The 23,722-nt window shown below is 28.0% G+C and overlaps 1 protein-coding gene across 1 annotated transcript in view; it reads right to left on the reverse strand.

Annotated features, from left to right (window-relative positions):
• Positions 1–21,206, reverse strand: part of LOC117171622 — a 29,507-nt gene extending 8,301 nt beyond the window's left edge. Inside the window, exons 1-4 of the mRNA XM_033359097.1 lie at positions 21,008–21,206; positions 17,242–17,473; positions 9,103–9,289; positions 1,080–1,239 (exon numbers count right to left, since the gene is read on the reverse strand). Coding sequence (XP_033214988.1) covers positions 1,080–1,239; positions 9,103–9,289; positions 17,242–17,473; positions 21,008–21,049 — 621 coding nt within the window. The 5' untranslated portion in view covers positions 21,050–21,206. The remainder of the gene's footprint in view (positions 1–1,079; positions 1,240–9,102; positions 9,290–17,241; positions 17,474–21,007) is intronic.
• Between the last annotated feature and the right edge of the window lie 2,516 nt (positions 21,207–23,722).

Consider the following 23,722-nt stretch of genomic DNA (forward strand, 5'->3'; position numbering starts at 1 on the left):
ATATTAATATGTATTGTTATTTAAATTTCTTTTACAAAATTCTTTTGTACAAAATTAATTTTATAACTGAAAATGTAACTATTCCATTTTTGGTTGAAATTCTTTTTTAATTAAAAAATTCATATAATTTTTTGCTAAAAATTTAACTACTTGGTTAAAAGTTGAGTTTTTTGTGAAAAAATCTTTTTTTGTTGTGTTTGAAGATTTATAATTTTAGTTAAAAATTCGTCAATGTCATTCGTCAATTCTTCAATATTGAACTATTTTGTTTAAAAATTTGTATTTTTTTGCTCAAACATTTTTTTTTTTAAATACTTTGTTGATAGTTGACCTTCTTTGTTAAAAATAATTTTTTTGATAGGAAATTCATCGCCTTGAAGGAGAATTTCTCTCTAGATAAAAATTGAACTATTTTCTTAATTTTTTTATGGTCCAAATCATTTTTTTAAAATGAAAATTTAACTATTCCATTATTGTTGTAGAAAATTGATCTTTTTTGGTTGAACATTTATCTCTTTGTTTGAAAATTTAACTTTTTTTAGTTTGTTCTTTTGCTCGAAAATTAATTTTTGATTGTATTATCAACAATTACGTTTTTCTTTGAGATTTTCTATTTTCTCGTTAAAAATGCAACTACTTGCTTCAAAGCAAACCTTTGTCAAAACATTATTTTTCTGTTTGAAAATTTCACATTATTGGAACATTCATTCCTGGCCGAAAATTTAACAATTATATTAAAATTTCTATTTTTTGCTTCAAAATTAATTTTTCAACAGTTAAATTATAATCGAACTATTCTGGTTGAAGATTCCTGATTTTAGTAGAAAATGCAATTATTTCTACTTGATGTACTAGGAATTTAAACCGTTTCAAATTAAATTAAATTTATCTATACAGTTGAAAAATGTTTTTTTGGCTTCTTCTAGAAAATGAGGGGTGGGCGTCGTAAAAATAAGTTTTATCCAAAAATTTAAATATTTTAGGCCCTGCATAAATAAAATTAAAGGCACTTTATGTTTCAATTAAAAAGAGAAATAATGAAAAATTAGGAAAAGTAGATTAAAAGTGGTTTTCGCTACTTTATCTGGTAATTCATAGGATGAGACACTCCACGTATTTGGATTGAAAATACCATCACCAGTATCATAACATGAAGGAAGCATCACCGGAGTTGGTTGTCTAGCAGTTTTTAAACATTTTCCAGCAGGATTTAATCCTTCTTTTATACACTGAAAAAATCTGATTAAAACCTTCAATTGGAATCTTAAATATTATTGACTAAAAAAATTATTAATAAGAATGAAATGTTATAAGACATTTTTGAAATGTTCATAATTTTAGAGCATAAAATTACCTTTAAAATGACTTATTAGAACCCTTTGCGACGAATAGTTCATGAGATATTAATTTGTTACTTAAGGCTAATGTTTTCGGAGAAGCTCTCTCCCACTTTCCTTGTACACTCTTTAACCTTCGCTTCCCCTTTCTTTCCTAGCTTCTTATTTATATACTTCTCCCTCTCCACACTTTTCGAGATAACAATACCCTTCTCCACCACATATTTCCCCTGACACCCTTTCCCTAATTTTCTATCATCTTCCCTGATTTCCCTAATTTCTCCTCACTCCCCCCACTCCTCATTTCCCTTATTTCCCCTCCCCTAAGTCCCTAAACTCCACCACCCTTCATTTCCCCTCATTTTCCCTACTTTCGTTTTTAACTTTTTATTCTTCCCCTTACTTCCCCTCCCACCATCTCCCCGCATTTCCTCTCATTTCTTCTGCTTGGAAAAAGAACAATGGACGTACTAACATAACACTTTTTTTGCTTCTTAAGCTTTATATAAGGGTTTTAAAGATTTTTTAAACCAAATCATCCATTTGTATAAATATCCTATTTTTCAGATGCTCGAACATTCTTTTTAAATATGGGAGTTACTGAAAAACTAATTACATAGAATTTAATTATACTACATACAAAATTGAGCATACAAAATACAATTTTATACCTGGTCTCTATTTTTTTGTGTGGAATTGAATAGCGTGATTAGTTTTTATTTAACTCACTTATTTAAGGACATTGTTTAACACATTCTTCTTTATTTAATTTTATAATTAGACTGTTTTTAATGATAAATCATCTTCCTCTCCCAACAGTTATAACCACATTTTTTGAGATTTTTCCGAAAATTGTTAGTACGAAAAACATTATTTATAGCAGTAGTTAGTTTTCGGTAAATCTGAAGTGTTTTTGATAGAAAAACTAACTTTAAGCTGACACACAAAGTGAATTTTTCAAAGAAAAAAAATTGTATTGTTTTAAAAATAATCTGCCCTCCCCACCCTGAATCGGTTATTTTTGAATTTCGATTTCTAGAAACTTTAAGGATTGAATGAAATAAATTTGATGAAAGTATTTTCTACAACAATGAAAGTTAATTTAAAAGCAGGTGTCTCGAAAACCACGCTGCCCTTAATTAACAAATAAATTTATCTTAAACTGTTAGCCACAAAGGATTTTAGCAGGAGTCATTTTAAAGATATTTTTAGGCCATACAAATCGAGTCCTATGAACTTTTTACGTATCTTTTAACCGGAAGCTATTCCAGCAGAAACATTAATTTTACTGGACTACACAAAATACGTAAAAGAATTTAGATGGCAAATCTGATACTGCGGAATAAGTTAGCAACAGAAAGGAGAAAAATCGATGATCAAAAAAGGTAGCGAAATTTCCACTATAGAGTCGTTGTGATGAGCTATAATTGATTATTCTAATGACAATCCTATATATCTCATGGGGTGAAAGAAACTTGCTTTGACATTCATGTTATGCCGGCTTGAGCTGGAGAAATTTCTTGAATTTGTTAAATCAAGGGTCACAACTAGCGAAAGCATCTTCTTCTTACTTTCGATTTTACTCAACTTTATAAAATAGATAATTTATAATAAATTGTTGTCATCAGAATTTGTATTTTCTGCAATATCTAACATTTCTCAGGATGCTCAGGATTAATGCAAATGTATTCTTTTTTTTTACATAAAAAGCAATTGTTTTAAATCTGTTTTCGATACAAAAATTATCTGATTAAGTTTGCTAAAATTGCCGGGTAACTTGAAAAAGCAATTTTTCTTTATTTACTTTAAAATGATTGGTTTTACAAAAGAAGGTTTAAAATAAAGTAAGGTTAGGTTTTTTTGCTGTATTAATTTTTTCATTGAACCAACACTTTTCAAGAAAAAATAGCCAAGGTAGGTTAAATGCGGCCACAAATCAAGGGTCCTTCCTGTACTATTCGACCCTGTCCTACTATATCCCATTTTACCTAACCCTAACCTGTCCTTACCCATTGCATATTATTGTATCATACCCTACCCTACCCTACCATACCCTACCATACCCGATTCCATTACATTCCAGTTCAACCTATCCTATATCTCATCCCATCCTACTCTACACCACGCTACTCTACCATATCTTGTCTTTTCCATTCCTATTCTATCATATCCTACATTACCATACCCTGTACCATCTCACCCTAACCCCACCATGACCAGCAAAGTCCTATCATATCCTGGCTTATCTCACCCCCAAGCAACTTACCTCATTATGTTCGACCACATCCTATCACATTTCATTCCACTTCGCCCTACCCTTTCTCATCTCATCCTATCGTATCCCACCGCACCCTTTATTATCCTGATCTGTCTTGTCCTACCTTACCTACCTCTATCCTACCCTATCCTATTCCATGCCACCTTACCCTCTATCCTATCATACCCTACCCTATTCAATTCCACTTTACCACCTTATCTATTACATCACATTCCTTCCTGCCCTACCTGCATTCTTACACTTCCTGTCCTCTCCTATTCTACCCTATCCCATCCTACTCTACCTTATCTCATAACACCTCCATTCACTCTATCCTATCTCATATCATCCTACCCTACACTATTCCACCGTACCTTATCCAGCCCTATCTTATCCTATACTATACCATGCCACCCCAATCTCACCTTATTTCACCTTTCCTTAATCTACCCTGCCCAGTCACGGCATACTCTACCCTACTATATCCCATTACACCCCACCCTATTTTATCTCATCTCACCTGACCTACCCTATTCTGACCTGCTCCATCCTATCCGTTGCTATCATATCGAATTTCACTTTTCCCCACTACCTTAATCTACCATACCCTGCTCTATATTATCCTATCCCATCCTTATCTATCCCATCTATCCCTATCCCATCCCACCTTAACTCCATCCCACTCTAACCTCATTAGATCCAAGCATTTCTTATCTCATTATATCCTATCCTTACCTATTATACCCTATCCAATCCCACCATAAAAATACGTGGCGCCTTCCGGGAGGGGGGCACTTCGAGTGTGACATCAATGTTGAACTTACAAACGCATACTATCGAAAAAGCGTTACGAAAGAGGAGGGGCGCAAGAGCGATAGGAAAAAGCGTTAAGTATTGTCACGTAATATCCTACCCTACCCTACTATATCCTATTTCATCCCACCCTATCCAATCTAATCCCACCTTAACCTACCATATTCTACCTTATCCTATCTTACCCTAACCATTCCCATCCCAATCCACCCAACCCTATTTTACCCTACAATACCCTACTCTACCCTATCTTATTTTTAGTAGGCCATCCCCCTATTCTATTACATTCTACCCCATCCTCTATTCTATCCTATTTCATTGCACTCTGTCGTATATAGGCTATTATACCCTACCCTACTTTTTCACACTACCCTCTCTTATCATATCCTATTATATTCTATCCTATTCCTATCACAGTTTAATATAATATTATTTCCTTACAGTTTTCTTCTATTCCACCTCACCTTATCCTATTATATCCAATCTTATCCCATCCAGTCTCATCCTACCAACGCACAGTGGTCTGGAATAGGAATTTACTGTTCATAATCGCCCACACGTCGTATTTCTTAACCGATTTAAAAGTTTTTTTTAGAAATGCTCAGAAATTAATTTTTAAGAGAATTGTTGTTTGCCTTTTTAAAATTTTTTTCACTGAGCAACAATATATATCATTATAAACAAATATAGTGACAAAATTGACCATTTTAGCTTTGTGAATTTTTATCTGAGAAAAACATACAGATAGAAACTCACTATCAGCTGAAATTATTGCACATGCATTCATAGAACATAATTAATTTTAATAATATTTAAATTAATTATTATAAACAATTTTTATACACAAATTCTTATTAGTGTTTTTTTATCATAGAAAAAATCGTTTATTTTACGCTAGTAGCTAATATTTTTCATAAGAGTCATAATTTGTAACAAAAAAATTAGCATGAGTTAACAACTATTGTTTTTATAAATATTTCTATAAACACATTCTTTATAAACGTGTTTTTCTCATAGCTGAATTGATTTTTCGGAACAAAAGTGATTCACAATTGTCTTTAAAGCCATTTATATACTTTAAGCTTTATCAAACATAAACAATATAGATTGTTTATAACAATTTAGTTAAACAAGTCTCCTAATCGGCCGTTTCCTCGTGGAAAAAATGTTTTTTTCTTCAATAATTATTAGCGTTGCATTTATTGCGGTGACTAACCAATGAAATTAAATAAAGAATGATTTATATGATTGTTATAAAATTTTTTTTTTTTAAAACTATGATTTATTTTTTTTAAATGCAAAAAGGACGGTTTTCCACTGAAATTATTCGACAATAAACTAACAGTGATTCCAAAATTGGATATGGGACATTAAACAGAAAATTTGCGTAATTGTTAATAACAATTTCATGAAGTTACGTGCAAAACAAATGAAAGATAAGTGACTTCTGAATACGCAAGTATAGCGTTATTGCACCTTATTTTCACTTGTTCCCCATTTATTTTTCAGGAAGTCCAATAAAACAAATAAAAGATAGGTGGATTCTAAATACGCAAGTACAGCGTAATTGCTATGGACAGTTTGATACAGAAATTGTTATTAACAATTACGTAAATTATTATTTAATGTCCCATATCCAATTTTGGAATCAATGTTAGTTTATTGTCGGATAATTTCAGTGGAAACCCGTCCTTTTTGCATGTAAAAAAATAAATAATAGTTTTGTTAAAAAAATTGTTTATAACAATCATATAAATAATTCTTTATTTAATTTCGTTGGTTAGTCACCGCAATAAATGCAACTCTAACAATTATTGAAGAAAAAAACATTTTTTTTCTACGAGGAAACGGCCGATTAGGAGACTTATTTAACTAAATTGTTATAAACAATTTATATTGTTATGTTTGATAAAGCTTAAAGTATATAAATGGCTTTAAATACAATTGTGAATCACTTTTGTTCCGAAAAATCAATTCAGCTATGAGAAAAACTCGTTTATAAAGAATTTGTTTATAGAAATTGTTTATAATAATTAAGTTAAATATTATTAAAATTAATTATGTTCTATGAATGCATGTGCAATGATTCCAGCTGATAGTGAGTTTCTATCTGTATTTTTTCTTGAGATAAAAATTCACAAAGCTAAAATGGTCAATTTTGTCACTATATTTGTTTATATATTGTTGCTCTGTGAAAAAAAAATAAAAAAAGCAAACTACAATTCTCTTAAAAATTAATTGCTGAGCATTTATAAAAAAACTTACAAATCGGTTAAGAAATAGTTTAGTCTAAAATTATATTCTCACAGTGTTTTAAATATTTTATCATTCTAGGTTTAAAAAGATCAACTCTTTGGAGGTAAAAATCATTCATTCTTATACACTTTCATGTAAAAGATTAAACTGCCTTCTAATACAATAGTATAATATATAAACAATATACAATCAATAAAAAAGTATAAAATCCATCCAAACAATACACAAAAGTACTAATCTCGTGTAGTTTTGTTTCTATTTGATTGAATATACTTGTACCTATTTCCTTGTAAAAATGTTTGTAAATTTTCGTACTTATTTGTAATTTTTCAGGGGAAAAAAATTAACAGAAAAAAAAGATGTATTTTACTGAGATGTACATTTTTTGTTTGAATACTTTTTCAATACAACCAATAGTTTTGAAGTAACTTAAGAAAAACATTTTTTTGGGGTTTCCAGGTATTTTTGGAAAAAATGGCCAAAAAAAATTTTTTTATCGCAAAGAAATCAAAAGACAATTGCTTTTAGATTTTAAAGTTTCAAAAAATAAAATATAATAGAATTCTGAATCAAACTGGTATAACCAACTTTCGAAAAAAATCGCATTATTTTTTACTTGACAACAAAAATTTTTTAAATCGATTTTGATTTTTGAAGTGTACTGTTTTTAATGAAGTACTTGGATAATTTTTCCCAAATACCTATAGAAATTGTCCGCAATTCGCCACTCGCAATTAATTTGAACAATTTATGGACAAAAAGAGTTTTTTAAATTAAAAATGAAAGGTTAAAAAGAATTTATAATTTTCTAAATAATGTTAATTAACAAATTCAATATTTGGCCATTTTCCAACATTTAAACTTTATTTTTTAATGCAATCAACTGGTAATAAAAAACTGTTAAGATATTTCTAGACAGATTGATAATGATCTGATAATTTTATTTTGATTAACAATTAATAACAATAACTATATCCTTCGGAGTATCTTACTTAAGTTTAAAAATGTATTATTAACAGTTAATTATGTTGAAATATCAAAGTTTAAATGCTAAAAGATTTTTAACGAATTTTTAAAATTAAGTTTGCTTAAACAATTACCAAATGTTTATTTTCATCGAAATATTCAAGTTTTTATATTTTTATATTGTTATAAAATTTGCTTCTTAAATTGTTAATAACAAAAACAATAGTTGATCCTCATCGAAGTGTCTTACAAAAGTTTAAAAATGTCTTATTACATGTGATTATGTTAAAATATCAAACTTTACATGCGAAAAATTATTTAACGCATTTTTTAATTAGGTTTCCTTAAATAATTATAAAATGTTTTTTTTCGTTTAAATGTTTAAGTTTGTATATTTCTAAAATATTCTTATAAAATTTAATTCTAAAATTGTTAATAACAATATCAATAGTTGATCTTTATTGAAGTGTCTTACAAATTTAAAAAATGTATTATTACAGGTGATTATGTTAAAGAATCAAAGTTTAAATGCTGAAAAGTATTTAACGCATTTTTTAAATTAAGTTTGCTTAAACAATTACCAAATGTTTATTGTTTTATTGAAATATTGAAGTTTTTATATTTTTATAACAATTGTTCTCCTGATAATCATATACAAGGTAATAATATTCTACGTCTCATAAATCTCTATAGGTTTTTGCTAAATTGTTAAGATACTTTCAGAAAATGCCCAAAGGATTTAAACAAGCAAAAATATTTTTATAAACTTTATTCAAGATCATTAAATTTTATTTTGGTGTGATCTATGACATATGGTGACTTTGCAATGCTCTTCGCGTGAAGTGATTGCTAGAGAGATTTATTAGCCCATTGACTTGCATTTTTTAAGTATAAAATATCAACTGCAACTATGAAAAAACTAAAAATATATTGACTTAAGTTATATTTTTAATCGTCGAAAAAAAAATATTTTTGTATTGTTGAATAAATAGAAGTTATTAACTTTGTGCCACTGAAGCTACAAGTTGAAATATTTGCTGGTCATTAACAACAATTCTAGTTAATATATTTTTTATCTTCAGAAAGTATAACCCAATATTTTATACCTTAAAAATACAAGTTAATTTTTTATGTCCTAACAAATTACATGGTAATAATTCTCAAATGTAGAAAAAATAGCCAAAGGAAAATAGTAAAAATTTACTTATTTGGAAAATATTCAATTAAAACAACTGTTGAACGTAGAAAACGTTGGTTTCCAATCGGAATGGATTCAGTTTGTCCACCGTTTTTTTTTCTCCGCACCGGGATTCGAACCCAGGCCGCCGGTGTATTAATCCGAGCGTAGGTCGTAGAAAAATTTGTTCTATATAGACTTACGTTAAAACGGCAATGTTACACTGAGTTACAAAGGTAATTCAGCAATAAAAACAAAAAGTAATTTCATTTTATTTCATTTTAATATTTACTTACCGTCGGTCGGGGAACCGACAATAACTCCAGTCCTTTTCTTGGAAGACCAACCCATCACTGAACGTGTATCGTTTTTCCTGTAATTTACCGCAAAGCCAGACTCCGTCGATCCGTTGCTTTTGTGGCCATTCTAATGTACCGTGACCGTGAAAGACGCCGTCGCGAAGTTCACCCTCAAAAATTGCACCTGATGAAATTTTACAATTTTTTAATTATTATCTCATGTATCCTGATTCAAAAATATCAGGAAAGCTCTACACTTTACTTAATTTTTCTTTTCATTCAAAAAAATTGAATTTTCAATTTACTTCGAATTTTGTATTTCCTTCAATTTTCAGTAGTGGAATTTTGGATAGTTGTAAATTGAAATTTGAATTTCCTTCTATTTTTGAGAGTTGAAAACTCCATTTTCTTCAATTTTCAGTTTTCAAAAGTTTAATTTTCAGTTTAAATTAATTTTCAATTTTCTTCATTTTTCAGAATTTGAATTTTCAATAGCTGGATTTTCAATTTTTAAATTGAATAAAAATTTTTTAAATTATCAAAAGTTGAAATTTCAACTGTTGCAAATGCAAAATGGAATTCTTAACAGTAAATTTTCAATTTTCTTCAATATTCAGTAGTAGAATTTTTAACAGTTGTAAATTGAAATTTGTTCCATTTTTGAATGTTGACTTCTCAAATTTCTTAAATTGTCAGTTTTCAGCAGTTGAATTATCAATTTAATTTAATTTGTTATTTTCTACCATTCTTAGAAGTTGAATTTTCAACTTACAAATTGAATTTTTAATCAAGTTCAATTTTCAACAGTTGAACTTTTAACTGTAGACAATTAAAACTGGTATACTTAAGAGTGAATTTTCCATTTTCAGCTGTTGAATTTTCCACAGTTATAAATTGCATTTTCAATTTTTTTCCATTTTTGGACGTTGAATTCTAAACAGTTGCAAATTTAATTTAAGATTTGAGCTTTCAACTTTTAAAAATTCAAAATGTAATTATTAACAGTGCATTTTTACTTTTTTCAATTTGCATTAGTTGAATTTTTGACAGTTGTAAATTTAATTTTCTTCGTTTTTGACAGTTGAATTCTAAATTTTCTTCAATTTTCAGTTTTCAACAGTTGAATTTTCAATTTACTTTGATTTCAAATTTTCTTCAATTTTAGAAAGTTGAATTTTCAATAAATAAAAATTAATTTTTTTTTTAATTTTCAACAGCAAAGCCTACAACTATTGACAATTTAAAATGTAATTATGAACAGTGAATATTCAATTTTCTTTAATTTTCAATAGTTGAATTTTTAATAGTTTCAATTTTTAAGAGTTGAGCTTTCCACTGTTGAAAATTGGAAATAGAATTATTAACAGTGATTTTTCAATTTTCTTCAATTTGAAATAGGGGAATTTTTAACAGTTATACAGGGAATTAAAAATTTTCTACCGTTTTCGACCGTTCAATTCTCAATTTCCTTCATATTCAGTTTTCAACAGTTGAATTTTCAATTTACGTTAATATTCAATTTTTTTAAATTTTCGGAAATTGTATTTTCAACAGTTGTAAAACGATTTTTTAAATGTTTTTTGCAATTTTTAAAAGTTGAACTTTCAACTATTGTTAAATTCGCAATTTTCTTTCATTTTCAGTTTTCAACAGTTGAATTTTCAATTTACTTTCATTTTCTACAATTTTATTCAATTTTCGGAAATTGTATTTTCAACAGTTTTAAAACGGAATGGAATTATTAAAAGTGATTTTTCAATTTTCTTCAATTTTTAATAGTGGAATTTTTAACAGGTTATAGATTGAATTTTGAATTTTCTTCCGTTTTTAGCCATTGAATTCTCAACTTTCTTGAACTCTTAGTTTTCAACAGTTGAATTTTCAATTTACTTTAATATTCAATTTTTTAAACTTTTAACAGTTAAACTTTCAACTGCTGAAAAATGGAATTATTAACAGTGATTTTTAAATTTGATTAAATTTTAAGTGGTGGAATTTTTAACAGTTATAAATTGAATTTTTAATTTTCTTCCTTTTTCGACCATTATATTCTCAATTTTCTTCAATTTTCAGTTTCTAATAGTTGAGTTTTCAATATTCTTTAGTTTTCGGAAATTGAATTTTCAACAGTTGTAAAATGATTTTTGAATGCTTTTTTTCAATTTTTAACAGTTGAACTTTCAAATGTTGAAAATGGGAAATGGAATTATTAACAGTGATTCTTCAATTTAATTTAATTTTCAGTAGTTGAACTTTTAACAGTTATAAATGGAATTTTGAATTTTCTTCGGGTTATGATCATTAAATTATCTATTTTCTCCAATTTTTAGTTTTCAAAAGTTGAATTTTCAATTTACTTTGATCTTCAATTTTTGCAATTTTCAACAGTTGAACTTTCAACTGCTGAAATTCTCAATTTTCTTAGTTTTTAACAGTTTAATTTTTAATTTTCTTCAATTTTCAACAGCTGAATTTTCAACTGGTAAATTGGGTTTTTTATTTTCTTCAATTTTCAAAAGTTGCTTTTTCAACTGTTAAAAATTGAAAATTAAATTATTACCAGTGAATTTGCAATTTACTTCAGTTATCAGTAGTTACATTTTTAACAGTTGTAAACTGAATTTTCTCCCATATTTGACAGTTGAATTATAAATTTTCTTAACTTTAAAGTTTTTAACAGTTAAACTGTCAATTATCTTCAACTTTTAATTTTCTATACTTAAAGTTTTCAACAGTTCATTTTTCAATTAACTTTAATTTTCAGCTGTTGAATTTTCAATTATTGAAAATTTAATATTGATTTTTGTAATAGCTAAATTTTCAGTTTTCTTCCACTTCATAAAAGAATTTACTTTGTTTTTGAACAGTTGAAAGTTAAAATGTTGAAAATCGAGCTCTGAAAATGAATGAAAATTGAATTTTCAACATTCAAATTTTTAATTTGCTATAGTTTTCATCAGTTGAATTTTCTTAAATATAAATCAGTGGAATTAGCTTTAGTTTTCAACTGTTTCAAATTAAGCTGTTGTAAGTTGAGCTGATGAAAACTAAAGAAAATTAGAGGTTAATTTTTTTAAAGTCTGAATTTTGAATTTCCAGTAGTTTTCATTATTTACATTTTCTTCAATTTTCTAAATTTTTTAATAATTGAAAATTTAAGAAAAAGGAAAATATAATACTAAAATCAAGGTGCAAAAATGTTATATTTTTATAATGTTACATGAGAGAAAGAGGGGGAGCATATACAGGCTTTGCTGGGCTTGGCAATAGTGGGGATATCGGAGAGGAGTCTCAGGAGCAATTGCGAATCACCGCATAAAAGAGAGATGCGATTACAGAGAGAAGTTGTCGAAAATGTACATACTTCTAAGAGAGACAGAGACTTCCGTTCGTACGTTCGGTAGTTTTTTTTTTAAATTCACTGTGGTCCCAAAAATAGTTTTTTTTTTAAATTGGTGTTTTACAGAAATTTTTTTTCCAACGAATTTCAAAAACAAAAAAAAAGAATATTTTCTTAGAAAAGACCACCCTTTTTATCATTTTTAAAAATATTTTTTAAAACTTTCTGCTAATGTAAACAAGGCTTTCTAACCATTTTATTTAGGCGAAAACATTTTTAAAGGTAGCAAGATGTAAGATAACACAAAAGAGGGAGAGACATTTTTTGTAGATCATTTTGGGCGTGAAAACTTTCACCTTAAATTTTTTTATCTTTTCTTATGTCTGAGAAAAATAAAAAATAAATTTTTATTGAACAAAGTCTGCTGGCGAAAAAATTGTTTATTCCCCCATAAAACCCGCAAGATGTCTTCCTTATAGAAGGCCAAATTAAACAAAAATTGATATGAAAATTCAAACACTCCTAGTTTCATGGATTTTTTTCCTTTAATTGATAAAATAACAGTTGTATGATTAAAAAGAAACTGCATAATATGTCGTTGAGAGATTCTGCAAATTGAAGTGTCGAATCTACTTGTTTTTAAATGGATTTTACTCATGTGATAATTTTTTTTAAAAATTACGAAATGTTCTTCATAAATATTGTTTAAACATTTATTTAAAAAGGCTATATTTGAATCTTATGACCTTCTGAAAATAATTAATTAAAATTCTACAAAGAGGTCAATCGAGATTCAAGTCAAGTTTCATTCATATGTGCAAACTGTTGAGTCAAAAGCTGCATGTAGTTCGAAGTTTTAAATACAAAACACGTTCAACTTAGCAATTCAAATTTTCAGGAAGATATTTTCAAGGAATTTTGATGGTCTTCAATTTTATTATTCTAAAAATTTAGAAAGGAATATTAGACGAAAAAAATCCGCAAATTCATAGAATTAACAAAATAAAAGAATTCAAACTAAAATAAGCAACTTCAAGGAAATTAAATGCTTAATTATATTCACAATTCAATTTTCAATTCAGTTCTCAATTCAATTCAATTGTCAATACAATTTGAATTTTTAAGTTTGAAATCCTTATTTCCCAATGAAATTTACAATTCTCAATTCAAATTAATTCTCAATTGAATTAAAGTCTTAATTGAATATAATTATCAATTTAATTGAATTCTTAATTGAAATCAATTCTTGATTTAATTGAATTCTTAATTTACTTTAATTCTCAATTAAATTCAATTTTCACATCAGTTCAATACTCCATTCAACTTAATTATCTATTCAATTCAATTCTCAATTGTCGATTAATTTAAATTTTTCATTCAGTTGGATTCTTAAATGTCAATTGTCCATTCTCTATTCTCTATTCCGAATTCTCAATTTTCAATAGCCAATTCTCAATTGTCAATTCTAAATTCTAAATTTTTAATTCTTAATTGAATTCTCACTTATCAATTAAATTCTCAATTCAAGTCAATTGACGATTATCAGTGGAATTGAATTCTTAATTAAATAAAATTGCCAATTAAATTAAATTCTTAAACATCGGAGCACAAACCTATTTTTCTATCACGAATCACATTGTGGGTCTATGAGACCCTGAACATTTTTTGACGGTCTACCATTTTAAAACAACTCATCCGATCAACTTGAAAAAATTCTCAGATATTCTTTAAAAATTATAGAAGTAATTCGTGTTGTTAAGGAAAGTCGTTAGAATGATTGAAATATACAAAACAACAATTCAGAAAAATAGTTTTTTTTCGAAAAAAAAAGAATTTATAAAAAATTTAAATTTTGTCAATATTTGATATTTCTGGCTAAAATTTCTGCCTTGAACGATACTCATGGCAAAATCGATTTAAGGACCTGAGTGACTCATAGTGTGCACTGAGGGTTAATTCAACTCAAATGTCAATTCTATTACATTTTAAATTAAATTAAATTCAAAATTTAATTCAATTTCCTACTCAATTCAACACTCAATTCAGCTCAATTGTCAATTTAATGCAGTTCTTAATTACAGTATATGGTAAATCCACTTGAATTTATAATTCAATTCATTTCATTTGTCAATTCAATTTTAAATTCTAAATTCAAATTTCCATTCTCAATTTAATTTTCCATTCTAAATTCATTTTTCCATTCCCAAATGAATTTTAAACCCCTAATTCAATTAAATGACCAATTAAATTTAGTTTTTAATTAACCTCAGCGACTAATTCAATTAAATTCTTAATTCGATCTCCTATTATCAATTTCATTTTCTATTCTGAATTAATTTCTTAATTCTCGATTAAATTCTCAATTTAATTCAACTCTTAAATCAATTAAGTTATCATTTAAATTCGCAATTAAATTCAATTCTCTGTTTAATCCTCAATGTTATTATATTCAATTCTTAATTCCATTCGCAATTTTATTCTCGAATAGATGCTCAATGCAATTAAATTCTCACTTCAATTAATTTTTTAATTCAATTTAATTCCCAATTTATTTTACAATTTCTTATTTCATTTTCAATCTAAATCAATTCTTAATTTAATTCAATTCTCAAATAAATTCAATTCTTAATTAAATCTCCAATTCAATAAAATTCTAAATTAAATTAAATTCTTAATTCAATTAAATTCTAAATTAAATTAAATTTTCAATTAGATTCTCAAATAAATTGAATTTTTAATATAATTTCAAATTCTCAATTAAAATCATTTTCAATATAATTCAATTATCAATTTAATTCAAATCTTAGTTCTATTCAATTCTCAATTTATTTTTCCATTCTCAATTCCATTCTTAATTCAATTTAATTCTTTATTCATTTATTAACTCAATTCAATTCTTAACTAAATTCTCAATTAAATAAAAATTTTAATTAAATTCAATTCTTAATATAATTCAATTCTCTATTGAATAAAATTCTCAATTCTCAATTCTCAATGAATTCCTAATTCATTTTTTAAATGAACTCAGTTCTTAAATAAATTCTCAAATCAATTAAATTCTCAATTGAATTCGTTTTTTCGTTTAATTTAGATTTCAACTCTAAATTGAATTTCCATTCTCAATTTAATTCTTCATTTAATTTCTAATGTTATTTATTTGTTAGGCTTATGCTATTCACAATTTAATTTAATTCTTAATTCAATTCATTTCGCAAATCAACTCATTTCTTAATGAAATTCACAATTGAATTATATTTTTTAATAAATTATATTTTCAACATAATTCAATTCCCAATTAAATTTAATTGCTGATTCAATTTAATTCTTATTTAATTCTTAATTCAATTCTTAATTTAATTCAATTCGCAATTCAATTTTCCATGATTAATTCTATTTCTAATTTTTTTTTATTTAATTCTCAAATTTATTAAATTCTTAATGAAATCCAATTCTCAGTTGAATTCATTTCAATTCTTAAGGTAATTTATTTCTTAAATTCATGCAATTCTCAAATAAATGAAATTCCTAATTTAATTCAGTTTTCAATTTAAATAAATTTAAAAATAAATTATCAATTTAATTAAATTGTTATTTAGATTAAATTCTCAATTAATTTAGACTCCAAAATTATTCAATTCTTAAATCAATTCAAATCTTAATTCAATTCATTTTCTAATTAAATTCAATTTCTGATTAATTTTAATTCTAAATTTAATTAAATTCTCTATTGAATTCAAGTCGCAATTCAATTCAATTAAATTTAATGATTTTAATCTTTTAATTATTTTTCAAGAACTAATGAGTGCAAAGACTTTAAAATTAACTCGAGTGCGGCTAAAATGTTTATTCAATTTTTTCAGAATAATTCAAGAACATCATGATTAAATAATAATGATGAACTAATTATTAATATTAAAAATGTGTTCTACCTCTATAATTAAAAACTGTTTAATGACATTTTTTTGTTAATTATAAACGTTTGGCTCACAGGAGTGCACTTTGGTATATATGGACTTTAAAGTAGGCGCCACTTTAGAGAATGTGCTTCATTATTAAAACGTGTACGAACTATACATACGTATGTCTACACTCTCATTATTCATGATTGTACATGCTCTCGTTACTCACCTCACCAGTAGGCTAATAATAATGGCTGTATGACCTTTCTTTAAGGACAAGCACTTTGTTCCTGAATCTCTTTCAACCGATACTTATAATTCATTCCCTCAATAATCAAATTTAACTATTCAAAATAAATAGCAAATTAATGTTTTATTCATTGATCATATATTCTACTTTTTAATTTTTTAAAGTTGGGGATTACTTTATCCAAATGATATTAAAGTTATCAAAAATTGAGAAAAAATTGAAGAAACTTTAAATCAGTTCTAAGGCCATTTAATGCTTACCGGATCCCTACCTTACCGACATGTTTTTGGCAACAACCATAGAAAAGTTCCTTAATGCCTATTAATTAGTTTCCCAAAATTTCAACTGGATATCTAAATTCACATAGACGTAACTTGCTTCAAAAAATATGCCGGTAAAGTAGGGACCGGTTAAGTATTTTTCGGCCTTAGATCAGTTTTAAGGATATAATCACAATTTTGATGAAAGGAGGTTACCGGTTCATTGAAAAAATTCATGTCGCGACTTTGAGCGATAAAGTGGAGTGCCAAAAAGTTCAATGAAACTTTTCAGAATGGACTGTGGTATTGGGACGATAAAGGTGACGTGACTGAGTATTTTGACGTGTTAGGACGTGACGTGACTTATTGAAAATCGGTGACACTGACCGTGTGGCATCGTGTATCTGCCAACCCCCGACATGCCAGTTTCATCCCATGCTCCCATGTACTTGCTACCGGTGACGAAATGTACCTCCCCATTAGTTTCTGTCACCGTCCCAACAGATTTTAAATCACTTAATTTTTTCCATGGGATTCGAAGACTTGCAGCATCCTCCTCAGACCGTCGCCGGAAGTCCTTTATTACGCGTTCCACGTCAATCACTTCTGAAATTTTCCTCTGTGAAAACATTTTTTATTCTGTAGAAATACTTGACAAAATACGGATTCTATCCCATCTCTTAAAACTACCCTCGCTCATCTCTTATCTATAGAGGTTAATAATCCTCTCTCTCTTCCCCTCTTTATTTCTTTACCTTAACCACTACACCCCCTTCTTGCCTATTATCCTCTTCTCTTACCCTTTCCACCTCCCTCTTGGTTTACGCATTCTCTTCTCCCACTTCCTATCTCTAGTCTATATGATCTTCTTTCCCATATTCACTATAATTCTTTTTCGCTTTTTGAATTCTTAGCTCTCTCTTCCCCCTCTTACTTCCTTCTCTCTACGCTTAGCCCCTTACATATTTTGTCCCTTCAGGGTTCTTACCCCTTTACTATTCTTCCCTTCTTTTATCTTACTCCACTTCTTACACGCCCTTCCCACGTCTTTCTTCTACTTCCAGAAAAATATCAGACAAGTATTTATCCTACAAAACCCTATTATCACATGTCTTAGCCCTATTTACCCTATCTATTTACTCCTTTCTTACCTTTAACCTCTTTTCTTTTTCCTTAACTCCTTCACTTCCTCTTACCTTACAGTTATGTCCCTTGTCTCATTCTTTAATTTTCGCTATGAACCCTACCCACTAGTCTCGCTTCAAACTACTTTAAAGCTCCCTTCTCTCTTGTGACACTTACTCCCTTTCTCTCTACCATTACCCGCTCATCACCCTATTTTACCTTTGAGTCCTCTTCTGCCACATTCCACCTTCTCTCCTCTTACCCCACTCATCTTCTTCTATCATTTTTATTCCTCTAGTCTCCTTGTACCCTTTTTTGCAAAATCCTTAACAAAGGCTACGCCTAAAAAGCGTTTAACACTCCGATAACTACATAACTGAAAAAATAAGTTTTTTCCTAAATTTTCCTCCAAAAAATTATTGAAAATTTTTACTTTAGTCTGAAAAAGTAGTTCATGAAATAAAGATTCTATCACTACTGTTCTCTCCTCTTACCCTCTACCACCTACACTTTCTTATTGCGTTTGAATACCCCTTATATTCCTAGATCTCCTTTACCTCCTCTTATTTCTAGCTTTATCATCTCTTACCTCTTACATGCTAAACAGTCTTCATGCTATTTAAACCGCGTCCTTCCTTTTTTACTCCTGATCTTTTCCTCTCTACCATTATACTCGATTATTTTCTTTATTTTTTTTTCTCTTAGCCCTATTCCCTCATATTACATTATCACTCTGCATCTTGTTCTTTAAAATTTCTCTACACTCACCCTTATCTAATATTTCTCTTCTCCCTCTCTTGCTACTTCTACACTCTCTTCTTGCCTTTTACACCTCTCTTCTTTTATTTTCTCCACCCTCCTGTTTCACTACGCCATCTCTTCTCTTACCTCTACCTAGCACCAACAATACTCACTTGTCATTTTATAAACGCACTCAACTTTCCCTTTTACTTCCAACTCTTTACCCTGACTACCACCTAGACGTCCCTTTACATTTTGAACACCCTATATCTTCACCACTTCTATTGGCTTACTGCGATTCCTATACTACCTTCTTACCTCTTCCTTATAATTCCAACAAAATATTAGGAAACGGTTTCGCCTACGAAACCCTATCTTCTCGTTTTACTTCTATCTACTCCTTTTTTTTCCTCTCTTACCCTATGAAATACTATATTGACACTAAAAGGCTAGAAGCCTTTCAACCCTCTTATCTTTTATTACTCTTTCAATACCCTCTCATTCTAAATCTTGCAATTCCACCACCCCTACCCCTTTCTTTTGCTTTGTCATCTTGCTCCTACCCGCTTATCACCATTTTTTGCCTTTCACTCCTCTTGCACTACATGATATCTTCTTTTCTCTAACAATGCGATTTTTCTAAAAATTTTCCTCTGAATGCAATTAAAAGAAAATTTCACAAGAATCTAAAGAAATGCTTCAAAAAATTAAGATCTTTCCCACCTATTCTCTCTTCTTATATCTTACTGCACTACCTCTTCTCCCCATACACTTCCTTCTTACCATTTACCTTCTCACTTCTGTCAACCCTCTATCTACCTTATAATTCTGTGAATCCTCTATTTTTTCTCGTTCTTCTCCTTTCTTACCCCTACCCTTTACACTCCCTTTTTACCATTAAATTTCTCACTTCTGCGTATCTCATATCTACCCTTCCTCTTATCCTTTCTTCCCTTTTACCCTTTCCACTCCCTTCTGGTTTTTTACCAATTTTTTCTTCTTGTACATTCTTCAACCCTTCTCATTTTACGAACTATTTTCTTTTAACTCCTATCCCTACCTCTTGCTCTCACAAATCCTTATATCTCACATATTCTATTTTCTTACCTCTGTCAACCCTCTATCTACCCTACCGTCTCTCCTTTCTTACCCCCTACCCTTTACTCTCCCTTCTTAACTTTTACGTTCTAATTCTGTTAATCCTCTATTTATTCTCCCTATTCTCCTTTCTTACCCTTTACCCCTTACACTCCCTTCTTGCTTTTTAACTATTTTTTTTTCTTTTACATTCTTCACCCCTTCTTATTTTATGACATCTTCTCTTACCTCCTACTCCTACCTCTCGCTCTCACTTATCCCTATTGTTTCCCTTTCTTCTCTTACCTCCACTCAGCCTATCCCATAACCTCTTTACCCTCAATTCACTCTGATTTCTGAAAAATCTTGAGTTCTAAAAATTGTTACAACTTTAATAATGAAGTAATAAGTTCAGCTAATTGTGAAACATTATTAACCCTTTAACGGCAAAGCCTTGAAACCGATAAATACAAATTCTGAACAAATTTAGGAGCAATGTATGGTCGTTAACTGATCGAAGTTTGCAAAAAATTTATTTTGCCATTTTTTATCATTTTCTCAGTTTTTATTAGGTGTACCACAACTCAGAACCACCAGGCAAGATGTGGAATAGTCTACTTTAATTTAATGCACGCATTAATCTTCCGAAATTGTACGCTCGTTACCTGAAATTTATGAAAATATTGTATTTTGCTTAGCTGCAAAATGGCCGTTATAGGGTTGAATTGTAATAAAAAATATTTTGAAATCGGCTAATGTATTCTGTTTGATTTTTAGATTTAAAAATTCAAATATTTTGAAAATTAAAAAAGTTTATGATTGGTTAAAGGCAAATTTGTTGTTTGCTTAGTTTGCTTAGTTCTTACATGTTTTGCAAAAAGTTAAATATTTTGAACCTGAAGTTTCTTGAGCTCGAACTAAATAAACCTATTATCATTTTGCTTTTTCGGGAAAACAATTTTATTATTTTTCATGAGAAAAAATTGTAGGCGCCCAAAATTTTCCATAATTTTTTAACCAAAAGAATTTGTTAAAAATTTTTAGCAATGTGGAAATATAAAAATAAGAGAATAAAAATCATAACCAATATCAGTCTTTTAAATTTATATCAAGCGAAAAATGTGTTTCGATTCATAGAATAACCTGAATGATTTTATAAATTGCAATTTCTCTTAGAATTATAAACTGAAATTATTCGTCATAAACTCACTTTTTTTTTATCTTTACTTCTGAGACTGGAGATTGATTCCATTTTCAATGGTCACTGAGAATGCAGGAATTCTCTTTTCAATCTGTTTCTATTAACCGAAGTAAATGTTTATTGTCACAGAGGTTAACCCAGTAATATAATTTCTATTTTAAAATAGGTTAGTGCGTATGTATAATTCATTAACTGAACAAAAATGAAATGTTAAATATAAGCAGGAAAGTAGGTAACAGTAGTCAGTAAAGTCGAGAACAGATGCGAAGAATATTGACAGGTCAATAAATACTTAATGCATTTTGGTTATGTTAGAAAATCCGCCAATCAAATAGGAGCAAAGATGAGTAAAAAAAGTGAATTTCGAGGACACAGAAGATTTTAAAATTAAAAAATAACATCCAAATTCTAAAACAAGAGTATTGGCGACCTTGAAGTTAGCTATTTTGTAAATAATTTGTAGGGGGAACCTTCCAAAGTGGATAATGCAACTTACAATGGCTAATCATTAATTAGGAGCATAAATAAAAGAAAAAATATTAACTTTAATTTAAATTTTTGAATAAATATAGTGTCTGAACTATTCATTAAATAATTTTTTTATTACTTTACATTCATTAATATTTGTAATTAGTGATTATCCACTTTAGGTCGCTCTATACTCTGTAGGGAGCTTGCCCCTAAAAAATATAAGCGTCCAATCGAAAAACTAGAAATACCTTTGGATAAAACATCTAAAACAATTAAATTATTTTTTGTATTATTTTACATTCATTAATATTTTTAATTAGTGATTATCCACTTTAGGTCGCTCTATCCCCTGTAGGGAGCTTGCCCGTAAACAAAATAAGCGTTTGATCGAAAATCAAAAAAACGCCTTAGGATTTGTCCCTGAAATTTTTAGGTGCGCCTTTTTTCAGATAAAACTTTTTTTTCGAAAATTAAATCATTTATTAACAATAAAAAATAATTGTACGAAAATAGTTATTAGGCTATCATCGAATTAATGAAGAAAAGATATTTTTTCGAGATTGTCACTGCTTAACTCATTGAAATCCAGTCATGATATAAATGCGAAAAAAATTATTTTTACATCACGAATAATTTAATGCAGTCGCTACTTAGAAATTGTTTAAATAATTGTTATAAACAAATTCGTAGCTTGGATTTTTTCAAGGAATAGGCTTATTTTTTACGAAATATACTAAAGATATCTTTTTCATAATATACTATACTTTGCAAATTTACAAGAATTATAAATTATTTAAACAATTTTTATAAACAAATTTAGAGTTTAGCTACTTTGAAATGAGTAGGCTGAATTTAGTTTACGAACTCATCGATGAATATTTTTCTGATAATTCTTTGCTATGAGATTTATAAAAATGACAACATTTATTAATTTTTTAAGCAATATTCATAAACGAATTTAGATTGAGATTAAATTTGAACAAATATGCTCAATTTTTATTTACGAATTAGCTAAAGCTATCTTTGCGATGACTCCTTTTTATGATAATTTTTAAATTTAAACAAATGGTTAGTTATTTGAACAATATTTACAACAATATTCAGAGATAATTTTGATTTTTGTTCAAATGTGTTAAATAATTGATCATTATTATCAATTTGGAAATAATCATGGCAAAGAGTCATTGAAAAGAAATTATTAGTCTATCTCGTAAACAAATATTGAGTGTATTCGTTTCAAAATAGCTAGACATAAAATGTTTTTTGAAAATTGTTAAAGTAATTAACAATTTTTATCAATTTAATAATTATAATAGCGAAAAGTCATTGCGAAGATATTATGTGTTGATTCAAAAAGTAATTGAGCTAATTCATTGAAAAATAGCCAAACTCTGAATTTGTTCATTTGAATTTTTTGAATAATGATAAATTATTGTAAATTTGCAAATTAACATAACCAAAATTCGTCAAAAACACATTTCTAGTTGAATCCGTAAAAAATTGAGCGTGTCCTTTGAAAAATATCCAAACTGTGAATTTGTTTAGAAAATTTGTTTTAATAATTAATAATTCTTGCAATTTGGTGAAGTTTCATAGTTAAGAGTCATCGAAAAGATATTCTTAGTCAATTCCGTAAAAAATTGAGCATATTCATCTTTAAAAAATGAAGAAATTCCGAAAAGTTAAAAAAAATTTAACTTTGTTGTTAAATGAAAAAGTTATCCAATTTTTAACGGAAAATCCAAATAAATATTTGCAAAATTTAAAAATGATTCATTAAAAAAATTCGAAATCGAATAAATACTCATGAAAAGGTATTTTTTCTCTTCTAAATAAAGAGCATTTATTTTTTTTAAATTTTCATGGAATAGAGATATAAAATTATAGTTTAAAAAAATGTCTTAATCTATGTCGCTTATTTTTGCAAAATTTACTTCATTTAGATGTTCGAAACATATTTTTTATGCGTTATTATTTTAACTATTATTATTTTTTTAAAACTTTTTTTATTAGATTTTAAAATGTATTATTCTTTAAGGAATCTGTATTATTAAAAAGAGAATAAAAGAATTTCTTAACGTCTTTAAAGACTAGAGGGACCTGTGAATTAATTTTTTTTAAGTTAATCTTCTACAGAAAAAATGTAATTAAAAAAAAAATTATTCTTTTTATGACAGGAAGTATTATATACAATATAATACTAATTCTTAATTATTAATTGCAAAATAAACCAATTTTTATTCTTGGTATTTT

Source organism: Belonocnema kinseyi, chromosome 4 (assembly GCF_010883055.1).
Source record: "Belonocnema kinseyi isolate 2016_QV_RU_SX_M_011 chromosome 4, B_treatae_v1, whole genome shotgun sequence".
In the NCBI taxonomy this organism is placed as follows: Eukaryota; Metazoa; Arthropoda; class Insecta; order Hymenoptera; family Cynipidae; genus Belonocnema; species Belonocnema kinseyi.